This window comes from Vicugna pacos, chromosome 2 (assembly GCF_048564905.1).
Source record: "Vicugna pacos chromosome 2, VicPac4, whole genome shotgun sequence".
Classification (NCBI taxonomy): Eukaryota; Metazoa; Chordata; class Mammalia; order Artiodactyla; family Camelidae; genus Vicugna; species Vicugna pacos.
In genome coordinates this window covers 91,894,268-91,914,830 of record NC_132988.1, presented here as the reverse complement: position 1 = coordinate 91,914,830, position 20,563 = coordinate 91,894,268, and the positions used below count along the sequence as shown (strand labels likewise).

General features: G+C 44.7%; 1 protein-coding gene across 3 annotated transcripts in view; it reads left to right on the top strand.

Annotated features, from left to right (window-relative positions):
- The first annotated feature begins 1,651 nt into the window (after nt 1-1,651).
- LIMCH1 (LIM and calponin homology domains 1) overlaps nt 1,652-20,563 on the top strand; it is a 306,743-nt gene continuing 287,831 nt past the window's right edge. For all 3 annotated transcript variants that reach the window (XM_015244034.3, XM_006209773.3, XM_072944686.1), the window contains exon 1: nt 1,652-1,810. In XM_015244034.3, the coding sequence (XP_015099520.1) occupies nt 1,715-1,810 (96 nt within the window). In that variant the 5' untranslated portion in view covers nt 1,652-1,714. The remainder of the gene's footprint in view (nt 1,811-20,563) is intronic.

Sequence of the window (20,563 nt, the reverse complement as noted above, 5' to 3'; positions counted from 1 at the left end):
CTTATTATAGCAGCAGAACTGGACAAACGCTAAGCTTGGACTCTGAACAGGGAAGAGAGACTTAGCTACTGAGGCATCCACGGACTTCTTACCCTGTCCTCTGTGGTCTGGCCCCCCAACCCCCAGTCTGGTCTGTCTCTCCCACTCTATCATTCCTGATTCTTTCCTCAGCACACTCCAGTCAGGCTGGCCTTCTGTGGGTTCCATGACCCCCCATCCCAAGCTTATTCCTACCTCACGGCTTTTGCACCCATCTGGAAATATTTCTCCAGATTGTTGCACGGTTAACATCTTTCTCATTCATGTCACCACATCACGTCATCTTATCAGAATAAACCTTCCTTGATCATCAGTTGGGCTCTCATGCAAGACAGAAGGCATGCTCAAATGGGGTGGCTGATAAGATTTTATTAAGAGATCATTAGCAAGAAGTCGCTAGGCCAGAAACCAGACTTGGCTGGGGAAGCTTTTATCACCACTGGGCCTAGGGAAGTGGGACGGGACAAGAGGAGACCAGGAACCTTCAGAGAACCCAAGGAGAGGCCCCAGACAGAGTTGCAGGCTTCAGCGGGGTGGTGTGGCCAATCCTCTAGCCTTTTGCAGCAAGAGGCAGCATAAGTATCCCCACTTCCCTCTCCTCCAGCCTGCTGACCTCCTGTGTCCCTCCCATCAATGGAACCTGGACTCACAGGTCAGCCTCCGAGATGAAGGGTGAGAGGCAATGGGAAGTTATTCAGTACACTCTTCCCACGTCACAGTTTATTTTCTCCTTTTTTATCTTAACATAAACCACTCACCACAATTACCTTCTTTTGTTTTACTCCATTCCCTCTAGAATGTAATTAATTTCGAGGGCTAGGACTTTCAGTTCTTCCCTCCTTCCTCTTCCTCTCTCTTTTCTTTTCTTTTCTCCTCTCTTCCTCCCTTCCTTCCTTCTTCCCCGCCCTCTCCATCTCTGGGCCCCCAGCGCCTACCTCAGTACCTGACGCACAGTAGCTGCACAATGAGGATGAGTTAAATCAATCAACAAACTGGGACACAGGTAGCTCGCCTGGAGAGAAAAAGGTTCATAAGGGTCGTTAATCTTTCTTATTACAGAAGGATCAGGTGACTGACTGAACATCCCTGGCGCCGGGTCAGAGGGCTGCCCCTCCTGCCCCTACTTCCGCGGCCGGGAGGGAGGGCGGCAGGTGCGGGCGGCCACTGCCCGGCTGCGGCAGCGCAGGCTCCCCCGGGGACGCGTGCACACGACTCAGCGCGCGTCTCCCGAGTGCGGCCGCACCCGCTCGCCCCTCCGCAGCCGGCCGGGCGCGGGGACGTGAGGGGCGGCTGGCTTCGTCCCTCTCGCGGCGGCGTCCTGGGCAGGGAGGGAGACACCCAGCGCTCACTCTCTGTTATTTTTAGACACCCCCGCCCGGGGTGGGGGCGGAGCAGGCAGAGAAGGTGGGGGGAGAGGGCGCTCCCGGCGCCTCGGCGCTCGCTCCCGCGGGGACTCTCGGCGCGGCCGAGCCGGGCGGCCCTGGGAACAGCTGCGGCGGTGTCCTCGGCGGCAGCGCGGCTCTCCTCCGGGACCTGTGCCGCGCGGGGGAGGGGCGGCCGGGGAGGGGAGAGCGGGCGGGCGGGAAGGGGCGGAGAGCGCGCTCCTGCGGCGGCGGCGGCGGCGGCCGTCCTCATCCCGGCGGCCCAGCGCTCGAGTGGACGCGGGGCTTCGCAAATGGCTTGTCCCGCTGTCGGTCTGGAAGCTCTGCAGCCCCTGCAGCCCGAGCCGCCCCCCGAGCCTGCCTTCTCCGAGGCGCAGAAGTGGATCGAGGTAAGGTGCCCGCGGCTGGCGGACGGCCTTGCAGGGGCGTCCAGAGCCACCGAGCCCCCCCGCACACGGACGACAGGTCCAGCCTCGCCTCCCCCACTTTCTTTTGCCAGCTGCTCCGGGTCCACCTCCAGGGCCTCGAGCAAGCTGCGACCCCCCGACACTTTGGCGCTGGCGTCTCGGGCGAGGGTGGGCGCGAAGTATGGGGGTGGGGGGAACACTGCGGTTTAGCTGTGCGTGTGGCGGGCAGGAAGCGGTCCCCTTGCGCCTCCATCCCTCCTGCCTGCCAGCCGCGCAAATCTCAGCTCCTGCTGCTTCCAGGCGCTGCCAAGGGAAGCGCAGTGCGAGCAGAAGTGCCGCAGAGGCGCAGGAGGAGCGAGACCCCAGAGTCCTTGCCGACGCCGCATTCCGGGGGTCCTGCTCCCGGTCCTACCTTCCGCCTCTTGGCCCCTACCTCCCGCCGTTCGGGAGCCAAGTTGTCCGCGTCTCCGCGGAAGCGCATACCTACTGGAGCCTCTGGCTGTATTTCTGGCACCGGGTCAGGTGTGAGGCTGCACAGCGCAGAGGGCCGGGGAGCCTGTAAGACCCACCTGTGAGCGCGCCATCCGCATAGATGTTGCCCAGCCATTGGCAGCCCCCACTCCTTCCCAGAGGCGGCGGGTCGGGCTCCCTGGTGCCGGGTACTCGGCCCTGTTGGCGTGTTTCGCTTCTTAAATGACTCAGTGGCAGGTCAGGGAAATCACTGGAGCTCTCGGCTCAGTCCAGGAAGCGCTCGCTGATAGATCCTGATTCTCGATGTCTATCTGTACATGCAGCTTGGTGGCCATGCGCTCCCGAAATGACGTGGCTGCGGGGTCAGGACGCTTGGAGGGCGCCAGGGGGGAAAGGTGACTCCCCTGTGATCTGTGCAATGAGCCTCTGTTTCGGCGGGCGGCCTTTCCTGAGGCTTGGTGGAAGGCTAATTTGACCCTCTTTTCCTCAGGGGCAGGCAGCTCTCCCTCCCTGCTGGTTTGAAGAAAGAAATGTACCGCTAAGTCATGATCCAGCAATGGTGAAGCCTGTTAGTACTCACGCTATCACTTAGAGACATCCCCCGTGACACCACACATCTGAATGCTGCTGGGGTAACAGAGCTGCGATAGTACAGATTTAAATCTGCTGAACTGCCTGCGGGAACCAGTCTCATTTAATACTGCTCCAATGCTCCAGCCAGAGGCCTGCACCTTACAGGGTTAACCTGCTTCATGCAAGCAGGAGTATTAGGCAGAGTTTAGAAACCTCTATTTAAAAACAGAGTTAAAGAAACAGAAGAATAAACCCGAGGCTCTATTGCTAAAAGCCCCAGTCACGTTTCTCATAATTTGATGGCTCATAACCAGATGAGAAAGAGACCTTGGCTTTTTATTTTTGATATGTGTGGCTGGCACAGCTTGGGCTGTGACAGGTGCTTTCCCTGGGCTGCATACTTGGGCTCACAGGACACACAGGAGACATTTGTAGTTACTGGCTTGATTGAGAGTTGGGGAACTGCGTTTTTCATGTTCTTAGAACTTTAAAATTCTCAGGAGAGATTTTGGATGTGGATGGTGGTGAGGGGAGGGTACAAGAGCAGAGCACTCTTACACTTCTCAAAGGCAAATTCTCAAAGGCAAGTGGTTTATTCCCAGTGTCCTTAATTGTAAGTAACACTGAAGTACTCTAATTCAAAAAAATGTATTGTGGTGTAAGTTACAGACAGGAAAGCGCACAAATCTTAAGTGCACACCTCCATGAATTTTGACAATTGTATATGGTACTTCAGCCCCCACCTAGATCAAGATCTAAAACGTCTTCTTCAGCCCAGGTCACAGTCTTCTTTTAAGAGGTGGTCTGTTTCAGGCTAAATATTATACACTGCAGAATATCACCTTTTGTCCTGGTTCCACGGATTTTAAAAAGAGAAGGGCTTCCTTAAGAAAGCAGAGCTGTGTTGAGCCCTATAGATAGTTGGGCATTATTCTTGATGCTTTACCAGGCCTACCAGTTTGAGAATGTGGAAACGTAAGGGGCAGTGCGTGGCTTTAGGACGAAGCAGCCCTGGCGCTTGGCGTGTGCATTATTGAAGCGGCCTATCTGCTTTCAATCTCCGAGTTGGGTTTCATGGAAAGGCGAGCTTCCTCTCCCAGGCTGTATAAAAAGGTGTTTGCTCCAGGGAGAGATACAGACCGCCCCTCTTCCTTCCCGGAGGTTCCTCTTGAAATGTAAATGCTGTGTCTGCAAACCAGGGGAACCCAGGAGCAGTAACAGATGGTTCTGCACGGAGCTGCCCTGTGAACAAAGATTCCTTGGCTAATATTGCAATAATGTAGTACTTAGTGCGAACTGCATTCCCAGGGGGACTGTTATCTCGAGACAATTGCATCTCCTTTAGGGGCCCCATTGTCTTCAGCAACATCCTCATTGGTAGGGCTTTGTTTTTCACTTTTGTTCAGTTGGTGATTAAATTTCCCACAGGCTTTTTTTTTTTCCTTTTTCTTTTGAGTAGTCAGGAATTTCACCCTTTCAGACAAATGTTCCCTTGGGTGCAGCAGGTTAATAAACAAACTTTGCAGCTTGTCTCTCCTTCTCAGTCTCTGGTCTTCCTCGAGTCATGGATTGGCGAGAAAACTGTTCATTCTTAATAAAGGCTCAGGGAACAAGCTCCAGGAGATAACTCTTTAGTGAGGAATTTCGGCCTGCAGGCTTGGCTATTTGAGGCCTGCGTTACTGGGCAGGAAACCGTGGCCTGGGAACCGTGCCCCCACCTCACCCCGCCCCCCAGCTTCTGCCTCAGCTGGCAAAGGTGAAAGCCTGATGGAGGTCACAGACTGGGTGGAAACAGTTTCCTCACACTTCCAGTGACTTTTTATAGCTGTAGGAGCAGGCTATGTGTCTTAATGTGACTTTGGGGAGACTCCTGAAGGAAACAGTGAACTTCAAGTATTAACTCTGGCTACCAGCAGGCAGGGGCTTAGCTTCCTTCCACGTTCCTTGTCTGGAAGGCCTTCCTAAGCAAAGAGGCATAAGTACACCACAGTAGTTGAGAGGCCAGACTTTGGAACTGGGCAGCCTGGCTTGGAATCCCAGGTCCACTGCCTTCTAGCTGGGTGACTTTGGACAGGCCACGTTACCACTCCTTTTGGTTCTGAATAGTTTCTTTGAAAGCTAGCTCTAGTTGTTAACAACAAAGAGATGCTGTTGAAAGCATCGGTAAAACAGGGGTACCAATAATCGCTTACCTACCTCGAAGGAGTGCCGAGAAAATAAATAATACGTTCAAGATGCTTAGAATAGTAGCACCCAGCATGTAGGAAGTGCTGCCTGAGTAATGGTCATTATTATTATTACTGTCGCATTACTTCTGTATTCATATCACTACTACCACTACTACTGTCGTTCTACTGCCATCACCACTCTATCGTTACTGATACTACTGTTTTCACCCTTGTTGTTAATGACAACTACAGCTGATTTGGAAAGAAAATCTCCAGAACCCCGAGTTTCTTAGTGTAAAAAAATACAATTCAATTGTTTACTGATCTCATTCTATTGTCTCACCTTATTAGCTTCAGATACCTAGACTAGAAGTTAAGTAGGTGCTCTGTGTTATTCTAACTTGTATTAAAAGAGATTCAGGGATCAGAGGAAAACCAGTAATACCTACTGATACAGTGATCCCGATAGTCCATTAAGGCTTAGAAAATTACTTCTCGATATCATTTGGATATTTAAGTTTAATGCATAGTCTTTGTTATCAAACTGTAAGCAGAATGCTCAGCTCCTCTCTTGTGGATAATCCAGCATTAAATCATTATACAAATGGTGGTTGTCTGAATATTCCTCTCAGAGTAGCAGTGTTTTGTTCATTGGAGTTGTGTCAACTCCCTCTAGGAAAAAGAATAACTCCCCCATTTATTTTCCTTCCTCCTTCCACCCTTCTTTTTTCTTTTTCATTTTTTTCTTTTTCATTTTTTTCCTCCCCGTGATGGTATTTATTGAGTTACAGGACTTTGTTAGCAGGTAGATGATTCTAATTTTCTTGGCACCCCCCCACCTCTGCCTCTCCACCCACAACAATATTTATCTGTTCTAATCTGTATTTCTTCTCTGCAATGTTTCTGGAGAAACAGATGTCGCTTCAACTTGGTTTCAGTTGTGATTTGGAACAAGTTGCCAGGCCTTTAGGGAGGGGTTGGAAATTTCAACCCAAGTCGGCCTTACTTCTATTTGAGACATTTCTGGACTCCTTTAACTTTAATCATAGCGTACCTGTGGGGCTTGGTGGTGAATATCATCTCGTTTGTGACCTCATCCATATTTCACATGAATGGGAGCTAGTGCTGGAAGGGATCAGTTCATCATTTTGGGTCATTTCCCCCTGCTCACATAGAACTGTTTTCTTACTCAACTGAGACCTGATTTTGAAGATTTAAAGCACCAAGGGTACCTTAGTTCTCCAAGATGGAAAGCTGTTGTATTGTTTGGCAATTGGAAAAATTTATGTGCAGCCTTTGAGAGAATCTAGCATTTAGTGGCCAGTTACATATGACATTTGGGATGTAATGACGAATGAACATATGCCATAAGTTATGTAGTCATTCCAATTCTCCTTTTCTGTCAGTACTTGATGACTCATATCTTTTTACTGCAACCAGGATTTAACTTTGCATCTGGTTCTCCAGCTCTGCATGGAGACCAAGGAAGAGGAAGAAAAACTTTTCTGGCTAGATCAAGAAAGGAGTAGTAGTCTGAATAGATATGTAAATGAGAGGAGGCAGCATCTTTCTCACAATGACATTTAAATAGTCTGGCTTGTTTGTATACAGGGCTGCTGTGACACAATGCTGTCACATGGTTGGAGAACAGTGAGGTCCCACAGATTTGGGGAAAGGGGAAGTGGAATGGGAGGTGGAGCTGGCTCTTCTCGCCCCAGCATCTCCCTGGAAACCGAGTTTGCATCAGGCAAGCTCCAAATGGGCAGGCAGACTGAGCTCTGGCCACCAAGAGGGGGTAGGGTAGAGCATATGTCCCCAGCAACTGGATCTCTGGGCCCCCTGCTCTCTGTTGATGGATGACAATGGAGCCATGATGCAGACATCTGTTCGGCGACTCTGGGTGGCAGTCAGTGCTAGGTGGGACCAGGCAGCCCCTGGAAATTGGCCTGGCCTTCTTCTTTTGCTCTGGACTGTTCTGACACTTAAAAGTGTCATAGCTAGGGGTAACGTGATAATGATAACGATGGTGATGAAGCTGATGCTCGTGATGATAAAAGCTGATATTTTTTGAGTGCTTACTATATGTCAGGCACAGGGTGAAAAAGTCAAGGTAGGCATTAATCCCTTGTAAGTAAGTACTGTTATTCTCCCCATTTACAGGTGAGAAAGTATCTTGCCCAAAGTAAGTGGCAAAACCAGGACTTTCATCGAAGGCATCCTTTCTTAACTTCTACAAATATATCCAGATATCCAAAATTTGTAGCTGAAGACATTGGGGCTTCCAGGAATTGGGAGATTTGCCCAGGGTCACCTAGCCAGGAGGTACTTGTTAGAGTCAGGGTTCGAACCCAGGCTGTCTGGCTTTGCTGTCCTTGTTATCTGATCTCTTGTATTGTTTCCTACATTTAGGATCATGTGTGAAAATTCCTGTAAGGACTGAGCTTTCTGTTCCTGTGACTGTGCAGAGGTGCCCCCCACCCCCGCCTTTTTGTGGCGGTCTGACATGGATTTCAAGCTGCAGCTCCCTAGACTGTTCTCCATAGTTTGTACCTTTCCACTGCCAGGACTGAGGGGCTGTCCTCACCGGGACAGACCATTACGTTGAGGGGTGTATGTGTGTGGAGGGGGCAGGAAACCAAGTAGGCAGTGCTACCAAGGTGCTCAGGCAAGAGGAATCAGGCTCCACACCTTTGCTGGCTGCCTTCAGACCTCACTTTGCTAAGATGGAACTAGGCACTGGAGTTGTCTGTGGTACAGAGAATCCTGTCCTAGAATCTGGTTTCTGTCTCCTGTTACTGCCATAGCCCCGTCACTTTCTTCAAGTTTTATTAGGGCAAATGGCCTGTAGGTAAATAATTAGTTTAAAACAATTTTTAAAGCGTGCCGATTCATTAGCACATGATTCCTTAAGAGGACAGATATTCTAGAATATTATATTTTTATGATATTAGGGGCCATGGCTCTCTGGTTACAGTTTTATCTCCAGTGGTTTTTCCATACGGGGATGAATAAATGCATAGCCCACGTGTGCTTTAGCATTTTCTAGTGGAGGAGGTGAGAGGGTGCATTATTCCATACTTTATGTTCCCCAGACAGTTTAAACAAAGACCTACCACTCGTGGAATCTCTTTTGTGCTCCAAATATGGGTGCAAAGGGCTGTCTCTTCCCTGTGCTGATGCTGATCTGTTTAAGTGCTGTTGGCACATCTGTCTGAGGCCTTTACCAAAGCTCTTTCACCTTTACCTGAGTGTTCTCCCATCTGGACAAAATCTCATCTGGGAACAGTTTTGTTGTTGAATTCAGCCAAGAGACAGGTCCTTCCAAAAGATGAGATTGGCGGCTTCTCCTGCAGGTATCCTGGTCCCATCCCGAAGAGCTGAAGGGTCTGAACAAAGTAGCTCTGTGACTGCTGGGAATCCTGGCTTGTAGTCGGCACCCCCTTGCCTACAGTCCAGTTAACCCCAGCCATTTTGGCCTTTAGTTTCATGATTGAGGACTGAATCAATTAACACTGGTTGATTTTTGACTAAACTGCTCCCAATGAAGCTAGATTTTTTTTTTTGAAGCTCAGTTTACTCTTCTGTGATTTAGAAAAATGTGCAATTCAATTTTTATAATATTTCCTCTTATTTGTTCCTAAGAATGTGTGTGTGTTTACTTTTGAAGCAAAGGAAAAGTATCAGATAGGGTCTTTTGAGGGGAGGGGAAAAGATGGGGAATCTTTGAGGGGTAGGGTAGGAAAAAGGATGACATTAGTGCAGTCAAATGAGAAAAGAAAAGCATAATAGAACTTTGTTTTTAAGTGGTTGGGAAATATAAAAATAGCCTAAACTAGAAGGTTACTAGATGACACAGGAAAAAAAATGGTCCTTAAAAAAAAGAATGAGAGAATATTGGAAAGACTTCTGCCTGGACACAGGGAGATGTTATCTCTCTCTCTCTGCAAGGAAGAATGATGTCGTGGAGTTGAATTCTGCTGTGGTAAAATTCCATGTTTGCAGTATTGAAAGCAACACTCCCAACGAGAAGTCCTCCTGCAGCTAACCCTGATGGAGTGACAGTTGTATTTCAGGGAATTTTCTTTGGTATAAAGGGAAGAAACAAAGTGATGCAGTCATACAACATGCACCTAAGGAAGCTCTCGGCTACACTTTTCCCTGCTAAACTTACACTCCCAGCAGAACTGAAGCCTTTTATCTATGGGGGGACCTTAAGGATAAAATACTGGTTAGGCTGAGAAAGCTCCGTGTTGCCACGGCTCTGCATTCCGACAATGCCAGTTGCTCTGGTACAGCCGTTGTAGGAGGCAGCTCGGCCTCCTGGTCAACCTTAGAAGTTAGGGGTGTACCCACCCATCTATCCCTAAATAGCCCATTAGGACGCCATGTAAGAATAGACCTGCACTTGTTTTGTTTTGAATAAAGGTCAAAGACAGAAGGGCTTCTGGCTTTTTCATTTTCACATCCCCATATTATTATTAAAAAGTCCTCAGCCTAATTTTTTTTTTTTTTTACCAGAAGAGTGCATCAAGTGAGGAATTGAAGTTATATTTATTGTGGAGCAGACAGCTCTCTTTTCCTCTCCTAAGAAATATTTCCACAAAAAATGATACTCAGACAATTATTTTATTCTAATGGGAAACTGAATGAAGGCTAGGATAGGCTCCATCAAATGGTTTAAAATACGGAAGTAATTATTTGAAATGCTTGGCTTTCACTCACTTGTAAGTTCACTTCAGTGTAAACGCTAAAAATAAGCATGAATAGTGAAAACAAGCATTGATGGGTGAAAGCATTTTAAACAAATTTTAAAATTCATCTCCTGGAAAGTGTTTACTAAGCTCCAACAATGTTCCAGGCACAGTGCTGAGGACCAAGGTTAGATGACGAACAAGATAAGCATAATTCCTGCCCACCTGAAGTGCACATGTAGTGGTGGTGGCGGCGGGTGGGGGGGTGCTTAGACAGTAAATTCATAATAACAAATTGGGATAAGTGCTATGCAGACAAAGCATGGGGGACTTAAGAGAGAAGAACTCTGGGCAGACAGGGTCTCATAGTAAAAGTAATATTTAAGCTAAGACCATCGAAGGGTGCTGAGCAGGGGAATTAGATTGATGCTAATTTATTTAGATAAGGGCCTGCGTGTATACACAACACATACTTTTATTGTGACTATGTTTTGAGAAAAGCATAATCACTCTTAAAGTTTTCCAGCTGTATTGAAGGTGTAGTGGAGGGCAGGGAAGGGAGCTGAGTCAGAAGTTCTGGAATATTCTTGCAGGCCACTCAAAGTGGGATTTGCATGATGCTGTACTGCTTAGGGCCAAGGCACAAATTGAACCCCTCTTCCAGGAGAAATGGCAAGGAGGACTTTGAAATTTACTTTTGAGCCTGGACTCCAGGATTAAAATTCTTAAACCAAATAGGGGCTGTAGAGGCTGCACTCCACTCTGAAGTAAGAGGGGACCTGCCTGTTTTTCAGTGAGTGAGCAGAGCAATTTTGTATGAGGCTTTGGTTGGTGACCCACAGATGTCCTCTGATTTGGGAACTTGCCACCCCAATTCTTCTAAAAGAAGGTGCTTTATAAACTAATAAAGTCACATGTCATTTGGAAGCCCCCTAAGTTGTAAACTCAGGAGGTCGGTCTGTAACTTAGGTTTCTTTCCTTTTTTAAAAAAATTATTTTTTTTAGGGGGGATTAGGTTTATTTTATTTATTTATTATTTTTAGTGGAGGTACTGGGGATTGAACCCAGGACGTCCTGCATGCTAAGCATGCACTCTACCACTAAGCTATACCCTCCCCCTTAGGTTTCTTTTAATACTCAAACCTCAAACCCACCATCTCTAGAGGACCACCCCCCCAACCTCATGGTACAAAATGGCTGCTAGAGATTCATCATCACATCACCTTTCCAGGAAGCAAGATGGAGGAAGGGAAAATGAAGAGTGCTTCCTTCCCTTATAAGATGACTTTTAGAAATTTCTTCCTGACACTTCTGCTTCTGTTTTATTGCCCAGAATTTCAGTGACATGGCTACTCCTGACTGCAGGGGGAGCGTGCATTGTTCCCAGGTTATAATCTAGGTTCTGTTCCTCAGGAGAAAGGGGAGAATGGCGGTTGAGTTAGGGGCACCATGGAATGCCCTTTCTCCACTTCTCCAGGGACAAATCCTTTTGAGACAGGGCTTAAATATGACTGCCTCTGAGGCAGACTCCCTGATTTCTCTAAGCTGCTAATCCTCCCTTCTCTGTGCACACCTGACATTTAGTATTCACCTCTGTTAGAAAGTTGTCATATTTCATTGCAGTGAATATGTGGCTGCTTGGGATTTGCCTACTTTGATAAACCCCAGAGCTCTCGTGGCCAAGGTCTGGGTCTTAGTGATTGTCCTTCTCTCCCTCGGTTTATTCACTCCGCTCCCGGTCCGGGCCCCAGAGCCACATTCCCCTCTGCCTGAGAGATTCCTCAGTGAGTCTGTGCCCAGCAGCTACAATTGCCTGATTGGCACTTGCACTGTTCAGTGGCAGAGAAAATAGACTCTGTTGCTGCCCTGACAGGAAGCAAAGTGTTTTTATTTTTTTTAAAGACTGATTAAAAAAAGCAGTTTACCCAGTAGTCGCCTGGAGACAGTCAGTGATTGGACACTTGGAAAGTGATTCTGCTGTTGGCTGTTGGGCAGGTGGCAGCAGCTGAAGGAATTATTTAGGTGGCCACCCTTCCCCTCAGGTTAGACTGGTGCAGGGCTCATTGTGCTTGCAGTTCCTGTCTGCAGGGTTGGAGAGCAAATACCTTTCTTTAAGTAAACATGCTCCCCAGCATTCTGCCCCGGGACTCTCACCTCCTTCTCTCCCCCTCACCTGTTGGAGGAGTCCAGTTAAGAAGAAAGCATGGACGAATCTTATTGGAGTGGTCATCTGCATGAGTTCTTCTTATTAGATAGATATTTTTAGAAGGACAATACCCCACAAAGACTAATGACCAGCAGGTGGTATTAATAAGTGACTATGGTTATGGTCACTCGTTGTCATGACCCAATGGAAGCACTGAGAAATGGTATCCTCTTTGCCCTTCCTACAAAAGATTAAAAAAAAAAGAGCTTGTGGAGTTGAGTGCTGTTATCAACCAACAGATGTGGTTGCTGCCTGCTTCCTCAGGAACCTTGCAAGATGTCATATATGGGGGGGGGCGACAAGTGGAAGCCTGATTCCTCATGTTGCAAGCGTTGACGGGATGTGATAAAGTAAAGTGATTAGGTGGCTAGCTCAGTGCCAAATAAAAATAATAATAGTTAATATAGCACACTTCTAGAGCCCTTATGATGTGATGGTGCTAGTCTAGGTGCTTGACATAATGTACTATAATACAATATAACATAATATAATGTATATAATATACATTATATATACATATATATATATAAACCTAGCACTGTGTCTGGCAGATAAGCACCATTTTATGCCCATTTTACATGACGGGAAAAGTGGAGCACAGAAATGTTAACTTGCCTGAAGTCACATAGTTAATACGTGGCATAGCTGGGATTTGAACACAGGCAATTTTGTTCCAGAGCCTGAGCTTGGGCTGGTGATTGCTATTCTCTAGAAGTAAAAGGAAAACTTCTAAAAAGATCATCATCCCAACTCTACCTGCCCCTCCCTCTGTCCTCCGCTTTCCCTTAACAGCTGTTCATTGAGCATCTTCTATGTGCATGGTACTGTTAGTTGCTAGGAAACAGTTCCACCTCTATGACTCCCAAGCACATTCTCTGAAACCTTTCAGAAAAATATATTTTGGCAGGAGAGTGGTTAGGACTTTGACGAAGAACCATTACAGGAGCAGAATAAACCACAGCTGATGGATGGAACTATTTTTACCACCTTTCTTTTCACCGATCTCTTTCCCCTTGGTTGAGACCTGGCTCCCCATCTGCATTCAGGTAGTCCTGGAACAGAAATGATTATTAACAGGAGGAAGAAAGCATGTGTAGTTAGTATGTGTCCTGCCGGGCGTGGTGCTGGGTGCTCCACTTCTGTCATCCTGTTTAGTCCTTGTGTAACCCAGATATCCATTGCCCACTGAACAGGTTCAAGGTTCTCTACTCTGCCTGTTCCAGTGAGTTTCACTCATGTTAAGACTGGCAGGCAGGCTGGTCAGGACTGATCTCATGTGGCTCCAGGGCCCTCAAACGGTGCCCCTCACAGTGGTACTTCTCTTGGTACCTCCTATTTGCATCTCCACTCTTAGACCCCTCACCGGTGTTGGCCCCTGGTGTTCTAAGCAAATACAAGTTCTGCTACACTTTATGTTTCTGTGGTGTGAATTATTGCATATGCAATTGGGAAATCAGGAGTGATGCTTTTAAGATGCAAGTTGCAGTGGTTCATGTGAGATTGTTCTTAACACCTTACTATTTGCACCACCAATTGGTAGTAACTGAAAGGGAAGTAGGCTATAAAAGTGAACCACGAATGCGATGGCACCTTGTTCTTGCTCTGGGCTTTGCTTGGCTTAGTGCTTATTAAAAGGTCTGATTTTCCTGAACTTTCTGCATTTTATCTTATCTCCATGATGCAGCAGCTTCAGTCTTTCCTCACACCCTTTCCATCCTGCACCATTGCCCTGCTCCACCTTTTTGGCAAAAGTCTCATTTTTATTCTATGATAGGAAATAGAAAACATCTTTTTAATCTGTGCTGGTAATTTTCAGTTTCTTATTGTTTTTGCTAGTGTTCTGGTTACAAAGTTGAATGGGATTTGAGCCTTCTGTCCCAACTCTGAATTTTCCATAAACCCTGTTACTTTTTAGTGTGTGATTTTTGCCACATACGAGGTTTTTGATTACTTGTCCTACTTTGGGGCATTATTCATTCATTTTCCAGGGATATGCATGTTGCTTTATAGTAGAAATACTTGGATCTTTTAAAAAATTATTATTGTTTTTACTTTTTTTATTGAGTTATAGTCATTTTACAATGTTGTGTTAAATTCCAGTGTAGAGCACAATTTTTCAGTTATGCATGAACATACATATATTCATTGTTGCATTTTTTTTTTGCTGTGAGCTACCACAAGATCTTGTGTATATTTCCCTGTGCTACACAGTATAATCTTGTTTATCTATTCTGCATATGCCTGTCAGTATCTACAAATTTCTAACTCCCAGTCTGTAGAAATACTTGGATCTTAATGTTTCATGCACACTTACTACCTCTCACTCACATGCTCATACACACAGATTAGGGTCTTGGGTCCTAAGGAGACTTTTTTAGGAACTTCACATTTCCTGTCTACTATCAGATGACCTTGGATAACATTCCTGGGAGGAGCTCCTACTGTTTTTGGAGAAGTGGAATAGTGTAGTTTTTTTTTTTCCCCCTGAGTCATCTTTCCATGGGATTCTGTACCTTGGTGGTACTTAAAAGCAGCATTCTTCTCCCCAAAGGAACCCACAGGAGTTATGTGTTGTAGGTGAGAAGCTCTTGGGAGATGAGCTGAAAATGAAGAAACTGGTTGTTAGCTTCTAGGCTGTTATTCGTGTGGCCTTCCTGAGCCAGTCTATGCCTGTTGGCATAATAATGTCTCAGTTTGGGACATTATTCACTCATTTATCATATATTTATTGAGCATGTCCCAGGAACTCAGTAGTAGATGAGACAAATGTGGTCCCCGCCCTCGTGGGGCTACATTCTACTAGGAGACCCTGAACACAGAGTTCTGGGGCGGGGGGCAGGGGGCATGTTCAGAAAGGGAAGAGCAGCTTGTATGGAATATGGAGAGAGGGGGTCTGCAGGGCCTTGGGCAGCCTTTCTGGGGAAGTGCTGTTTCAGCTGACCCAAAGGATGAGCGGGAACTGGCCAGACAAAAGGGAGAAGGAGATCGTCTTCCGGGTGGAGGCTGTGGGCTGTGCGAAGACTCTAAAGGAAGATTCAGAGGAGCCCAGTGAGGCGGCGGTGCTGGAGTCAGGGCAAGGGAGGTGCAGAGTGAAGCTGGAGGCTGTCGGGGGAGGGAGGGCTGGCTCTCTCTGGGAGGACAGCCATCAGATTTTCTCCGAACTTCCTCAGATTACCATAGTTCATGACAATAATTTATGAGGGGGAGCAGTAGTGAAGAGGCAGATGGGGTGGGGCTGGGGATGATGCCTCAGGATGCTGGAGGCCAGTATTGGCTTTAGACATGTTTTCAGTAATTTTAAAGAAACTCTCCAAATGAATCTCTTCACCCAGTATGCTACTTGATAGTTGCTGCTACTACTAAAGGAGAATTATTTTATCCAAATGAGGCCCCAGGCATCTCCCCAGCTCTACCTTCTAATGCATATGGGAACTTGGTTCCGCAGTGGCCTGATGGACCCTGGAGTTGCTCTGACATGATAAACCACTGACTTTTAGTTTCCATCAAGAGTTGTGAATTGTGTAATGTGTTAAAAAAGTTTGCCTTTTCATTTGGTTTTATATAAGTGTGTGTTTAGTAATTTTTTCATTCAGACATTCTTTTGTGTGTTTTAGTATTCTGATGGTTCCCACCAAAAGAAATCCAACCTAAACTGGCTTTAGAAAAAAAAGATGGTTTATTGGCCTATTGACAGTCTGGAGGTAGAGTCCTACTTCAGACAAGGCTGACTCAGCAGCTCAGTGATATCAGTAAGGACAGGGGCTCTCTCAGCCTTTCTACAGTGCTGTCCATTGTCTGGCTTTCTGCTCAGGCTTTGTGTAATGCATCCACACCTGCCCCACCCATCCCAGGAAGTCCAGGCTTTTCAACTTGAGGGCTAGCCTAAACAAGAGTAACTCCAGTCCTCATATTCTCTTTACACCCTGTAGGCAGAGAAAGGAGACATATCATTTTGTGATCACCAGGGAAATACATGAGTCGATTAGCTTCAGCCAATCAGTGTTGACCCCAGTCCCTCTCTACTAAGGGATGGCAGGTCCATCCCTACCACTGGCTGCCACCAAACAGTGAAGTGGTGAATTCCTTAAAGGAGAATCTGGGGAAGGAGATGATGAGGAGGTCACTAACCAATGTTACTAACATTGTAATTAAAATGCCATGATATATAGGAACACATACATAGGTCGCAAGACTATAGAGAAAAGCAAGGAAATAGTAAAGAAACAAAACAGTGGCTACTTCTTGGAGGTAAGCATGGGATTGTAATCTAAGATTGGTTTAAAAAGGCATCAATGGATTATTTTATTCCTATTTTTATTAGACTAGAAAAGGGTTAGTTTTATAGATATCATTGAATGTCAAGTACCCAACCCAGCACCTAACTGGTGCTACTACATGTAGTTGAGTGAATCAGATTGATTTTGAAGTATTGATTTAAGAAATAGCATAACTCACACAACTCAATAACAATACCACAATCTGATTAAAAGATGGGCAAAGGAACTGAATAGACATTTTTCCAAAGAGGACATACAAATGGCCAACAAATACATGAAAAGGTATTCAGTATCACTAATCATCAGGGAAATTCAAATCAAAACCGTAATGAGGTATCTCTTCACACTTGTTAGAATGGCTATTCTCAAAAAACAACAAATATCAAGTGTTAGTGAGGATGTGGAGAAAAGGGAACCCTTGTACACTGTTGGTGGGCATGGAAATTGGTGCAGCCATAATGGTAAAATTAAAATAGATTATCATATGATTAACAATTCTACTGCTGGGTATTTTTCCAAAGAAAACAGAAACACTAATTCAGAAGGATATATGCACCACTATGTTCATCACAGCATTATTTATAATAGCCAAGATGTGGAAGCAACCTAAGTGCCCATCAACAGATGACTGGATAAAGAAGATGTGGTATATATATGTGTGTGTATACACACACACACAATAGAATACTACTCAGCCGTAAAAAGAATGACATTTTCCCATTTGCAGCAACATGGATGGACCTTGAGGGCATTATGCAAAATGAAATGTCAGACAGAGAAAGACAAATATTGTATGATCTCACTTATCTATGGAATCTTAAAAAAAAAAAGAAGTTGAACTTATAAAAACAGAGGGTAGAATCTGATTTCTACATTTAACTTTGTATCTCAGGTAAGGATGTATTTTTTTTGGAGCCTGCAGCCTAGAAATAGCAAAACCACGCAGTTGCTGTTTGCTGGACCCTCCAGGGCTGGAGAATGTTGGGCTCTGTGCCCCCGCGCTCCCCAAGCATGCAGGCTTCTAAAAGTGGATACGGCGGCTGTCACCCACTGATCCTCTGGTTGAGTGACCCAGATTGGCACAGCGCAGCTGGATCCTATGCAGAGCCTGTACGGGAAGGAGGAGGTTAAAAATAAGAACTGGGTGGATAGTTTAGGCAGAGTTAGGATACTTGAAAAGCTCACTGGTTTCTTGGCTAGTCCTTGGTCATATTTTCACTTTTTAAAAAAAAATTTTCTTTAAGGGATAGTGATGGTTAGAGGGATGGCTTTCAGGTTTCTTAAATTTGGTAAAATAGATTCAGATAGCACAGCAAAACAAAGTCTAGGGTGCTTTTTCTATATGTAGAAAATTTGAGTTCAGAACATTTTGACACAACATGAGTTTTTTAATACATCCCATTATTCAACATTCAAGTCTTTAATAAACATTTTTTCCAAAGACATCTCTTTTATGGAATTACTCTCTGAAATAAGAACCTCTCTCTCTCTCCTCTTTCTCTGATAATAGAGTGAAATGAGATTGTCATTAGAGGTTTGTTTTAAAAAAATACAGTTTTCTTTGTTATAAAAAGAGTAAGAGTGTTTAAATATGGTGTCAATTATCCAACAAGAGTAGTTTTTGAATCTTGTCATTTTTTGGATTTTGACATTTCTATTTCAAAGTGTGGATTTGCTAATTTTTGAAGCTCTGGTCCTTATTACTAAAAACTTTGAGTTTCATTTTTGGCACTTGACCAAGTTTTTTTTTTTTTTTTTTTAAGTGCAAAAGCAGATTCTATGTCACATTTTCCTCAGTTACTGATAGCTTTGAACTACATGAGATTCTTTTTCCTCCTGAATGCTTTGTGTCTTTTATGTAAGCATCTCTCTGTAATCTACAGACTGAAAATTAAATCCCCAAATGGGCTTTGCCTTTCAATAGCAATTTAAAAGAATACTAAATATTGATATTTAAAATATATAGTGAATGTGAATATAAATTATTTTTAAAATAAAATTTAAAAAAAGATTTAAAAAAAACCCTAGTGGAGACACATTTCTGAAAAAACACTTTTTCTGCAGTGTTTAGTTTGGAATAAGAGTTCTAAGAATTTTCTTATGTATCATTAAGTTACTCATTATTTTAAAGTCTACTAAGAGACTAATAACGGTTATGAGTAGCTTGATAGAAATATTCTAGAATTAGTGGTGTTGATTGCCCATTTATTTATAGTACTTAGTGAAAATATGAAACAGTTCTGAATTATACATCAAAAAGTGTGTTTTGTATTTTAAAAATCTGTTAAGAGCTCTTAGTGTTGTTAGCACTATTCTCAGCCCTCAAGATATGTAAAAAAAAAGAAACGCATGAAATTAAGACTTCTAGGTATATATTAATCAGCTCTTGGTACAATAGTGCAGTGTGACAAACCACCCCCCAAACTCACAGAGGCGGACAGCAGCAGTATTTTTTTTTATTTGCTCGCAGATCCAAGCGTCCGCTGGAGCAGTTCTGTTTAAGGCTCTGGGTCAATCAAGGCTGTGGTTTGGGTTCAGGTCTGCTTCATGTGTGTTTGTTCTCCTTGGATTAGAGGCTACCTGGGAGATGTCTTTATGGCAAATGAATGACAGGTGCACCAGAGCCCTGCCAGATCATGCAGTGGATTTGAAGTCTCCACTTGCATCACAGCTACTCACATTCCACTGCCAAAGCAAGTGATGTGGCCAAGTCCAAAGTCAGTGGGACAGGAAAAGACATTCTGCTTACAGTGGAAGGGAGGAGAGTGAATATTCTTCAGACAGCACTTCAATCTATCACAAAGAGTTTGCGGTTCCTGGTAGCTGCAGAGGAGGAAGTGAACATTTCTCCCTTGGTAGGGATCAGTATTTTGAGGAGATGGATGTGGATTGAGTCTTGATAAATGAGCAAATGTTGTCAGTTGGATGAGGAAGGTAAAGGTGAGGAGAGGTGAGAGCAAGGGCTGGAGAAGGATTTTCTAGATCATGACAACAGTTTGAGCAGAGGCATGAACTTGGCAGGAGCGGGGTGTGTTTAGGAAGCAGCAGGGCCGCGTATAGCTTTTGGGAAAGGCTGTGGGGAGAAAAGACTGGGTCATGGTAAGAAAGGCCTTGTGCATCATGACTTAGGGCTTGGTGTCAGAACTAAAAGAATTGGATGGGCTCTGGAATCAGACAGCTGGACTTCAAAACTTGGCCCTTCCATTTACTAGCTCTGTGACTGTGGGAACCTTACTTAGCATCCCTGTGCCTTAGTTCATCATCTGTAAAATGGTAAGAGTGCTTTGAGTGCCTACCTCATGAACTGTTTGGATTAAAAAATTAATACATGTAAAGCCCATCTAAAAGTGCTTGACATATAGTCCGGTGCTCAATAGCAGTTAACAGCTATTAGTATTTTTAAATGAAGTTTAGATTTTATCTGTAAACAATGGGGAATAATCAAAAGTAAGGAAGGGACCTTTATATTACGTTGTGGGAAGATAACCCTGGTGGCAAGGAAGGAAATGATTGTAGTGGCCAATACTGAAGCAGGGACGCCAGAGGGTTGTTGCAGGAATGTAGATAAAAGACGATGATGGCAGCAAAGTGGGAGTGAATGTGAGAGACACTAAGGATGTAATATTGATGGGATTTAGAGACTGAATGGATGGAGGAAGTGAGAGAAATGGGGAAATGAGAGTGACTTCCAAATTTATGGCCTGATTAACTGGGTAGTATAATTTCCTGAGGTAGGGAACATAGGAAGATGAATGATGTTAGGAGAAGGATGAGTTCAGGTTTGAATGTGTTATTGGAGGAGCCTATGAGATAGTCAAGAATATTTAAGAAGCAGGGTCCTTTGGCTGTAAGAGGACAGTGTGAACTTTGATTGCAGTGGTTTAAGGCTTGGTGGGAGATGCAGAAGCTCAGAGAGGGAGTGTAAATTATTATTTCATGGTGCTTGACAGTGAAGAAGGGAGACTCCTTTAAATAGCAGGGATAGAAGGAACATAAAGTTACAGTAGGATTTTTTTTTTCTGTATTTGAAGATGGGAGAGACTTGAACATATTAGATGGCTTTGAGAGAGGAGGAGGGGAGACATTGATTATATAAGAATGAGAAAGAATGGCTGATAAGACAATGTTCCTGAGACATACAGGGAGGGAATTGAGAGAGGAGATAGCAATAGAAGAAGGGATATTTCTAGATACTTGTTAAGAAAACTGTTAAAAGTTTTGTGATGGTACATCAGTTATCTGTTGCTGCATAACAAATTAACCTTAAACAGCAACTTATATTAAAAAAAATTATCGTTTCTCAGTGTCTGTGAATCAGAAACTTGGAAAGATTAGATGGATGGTTTTGT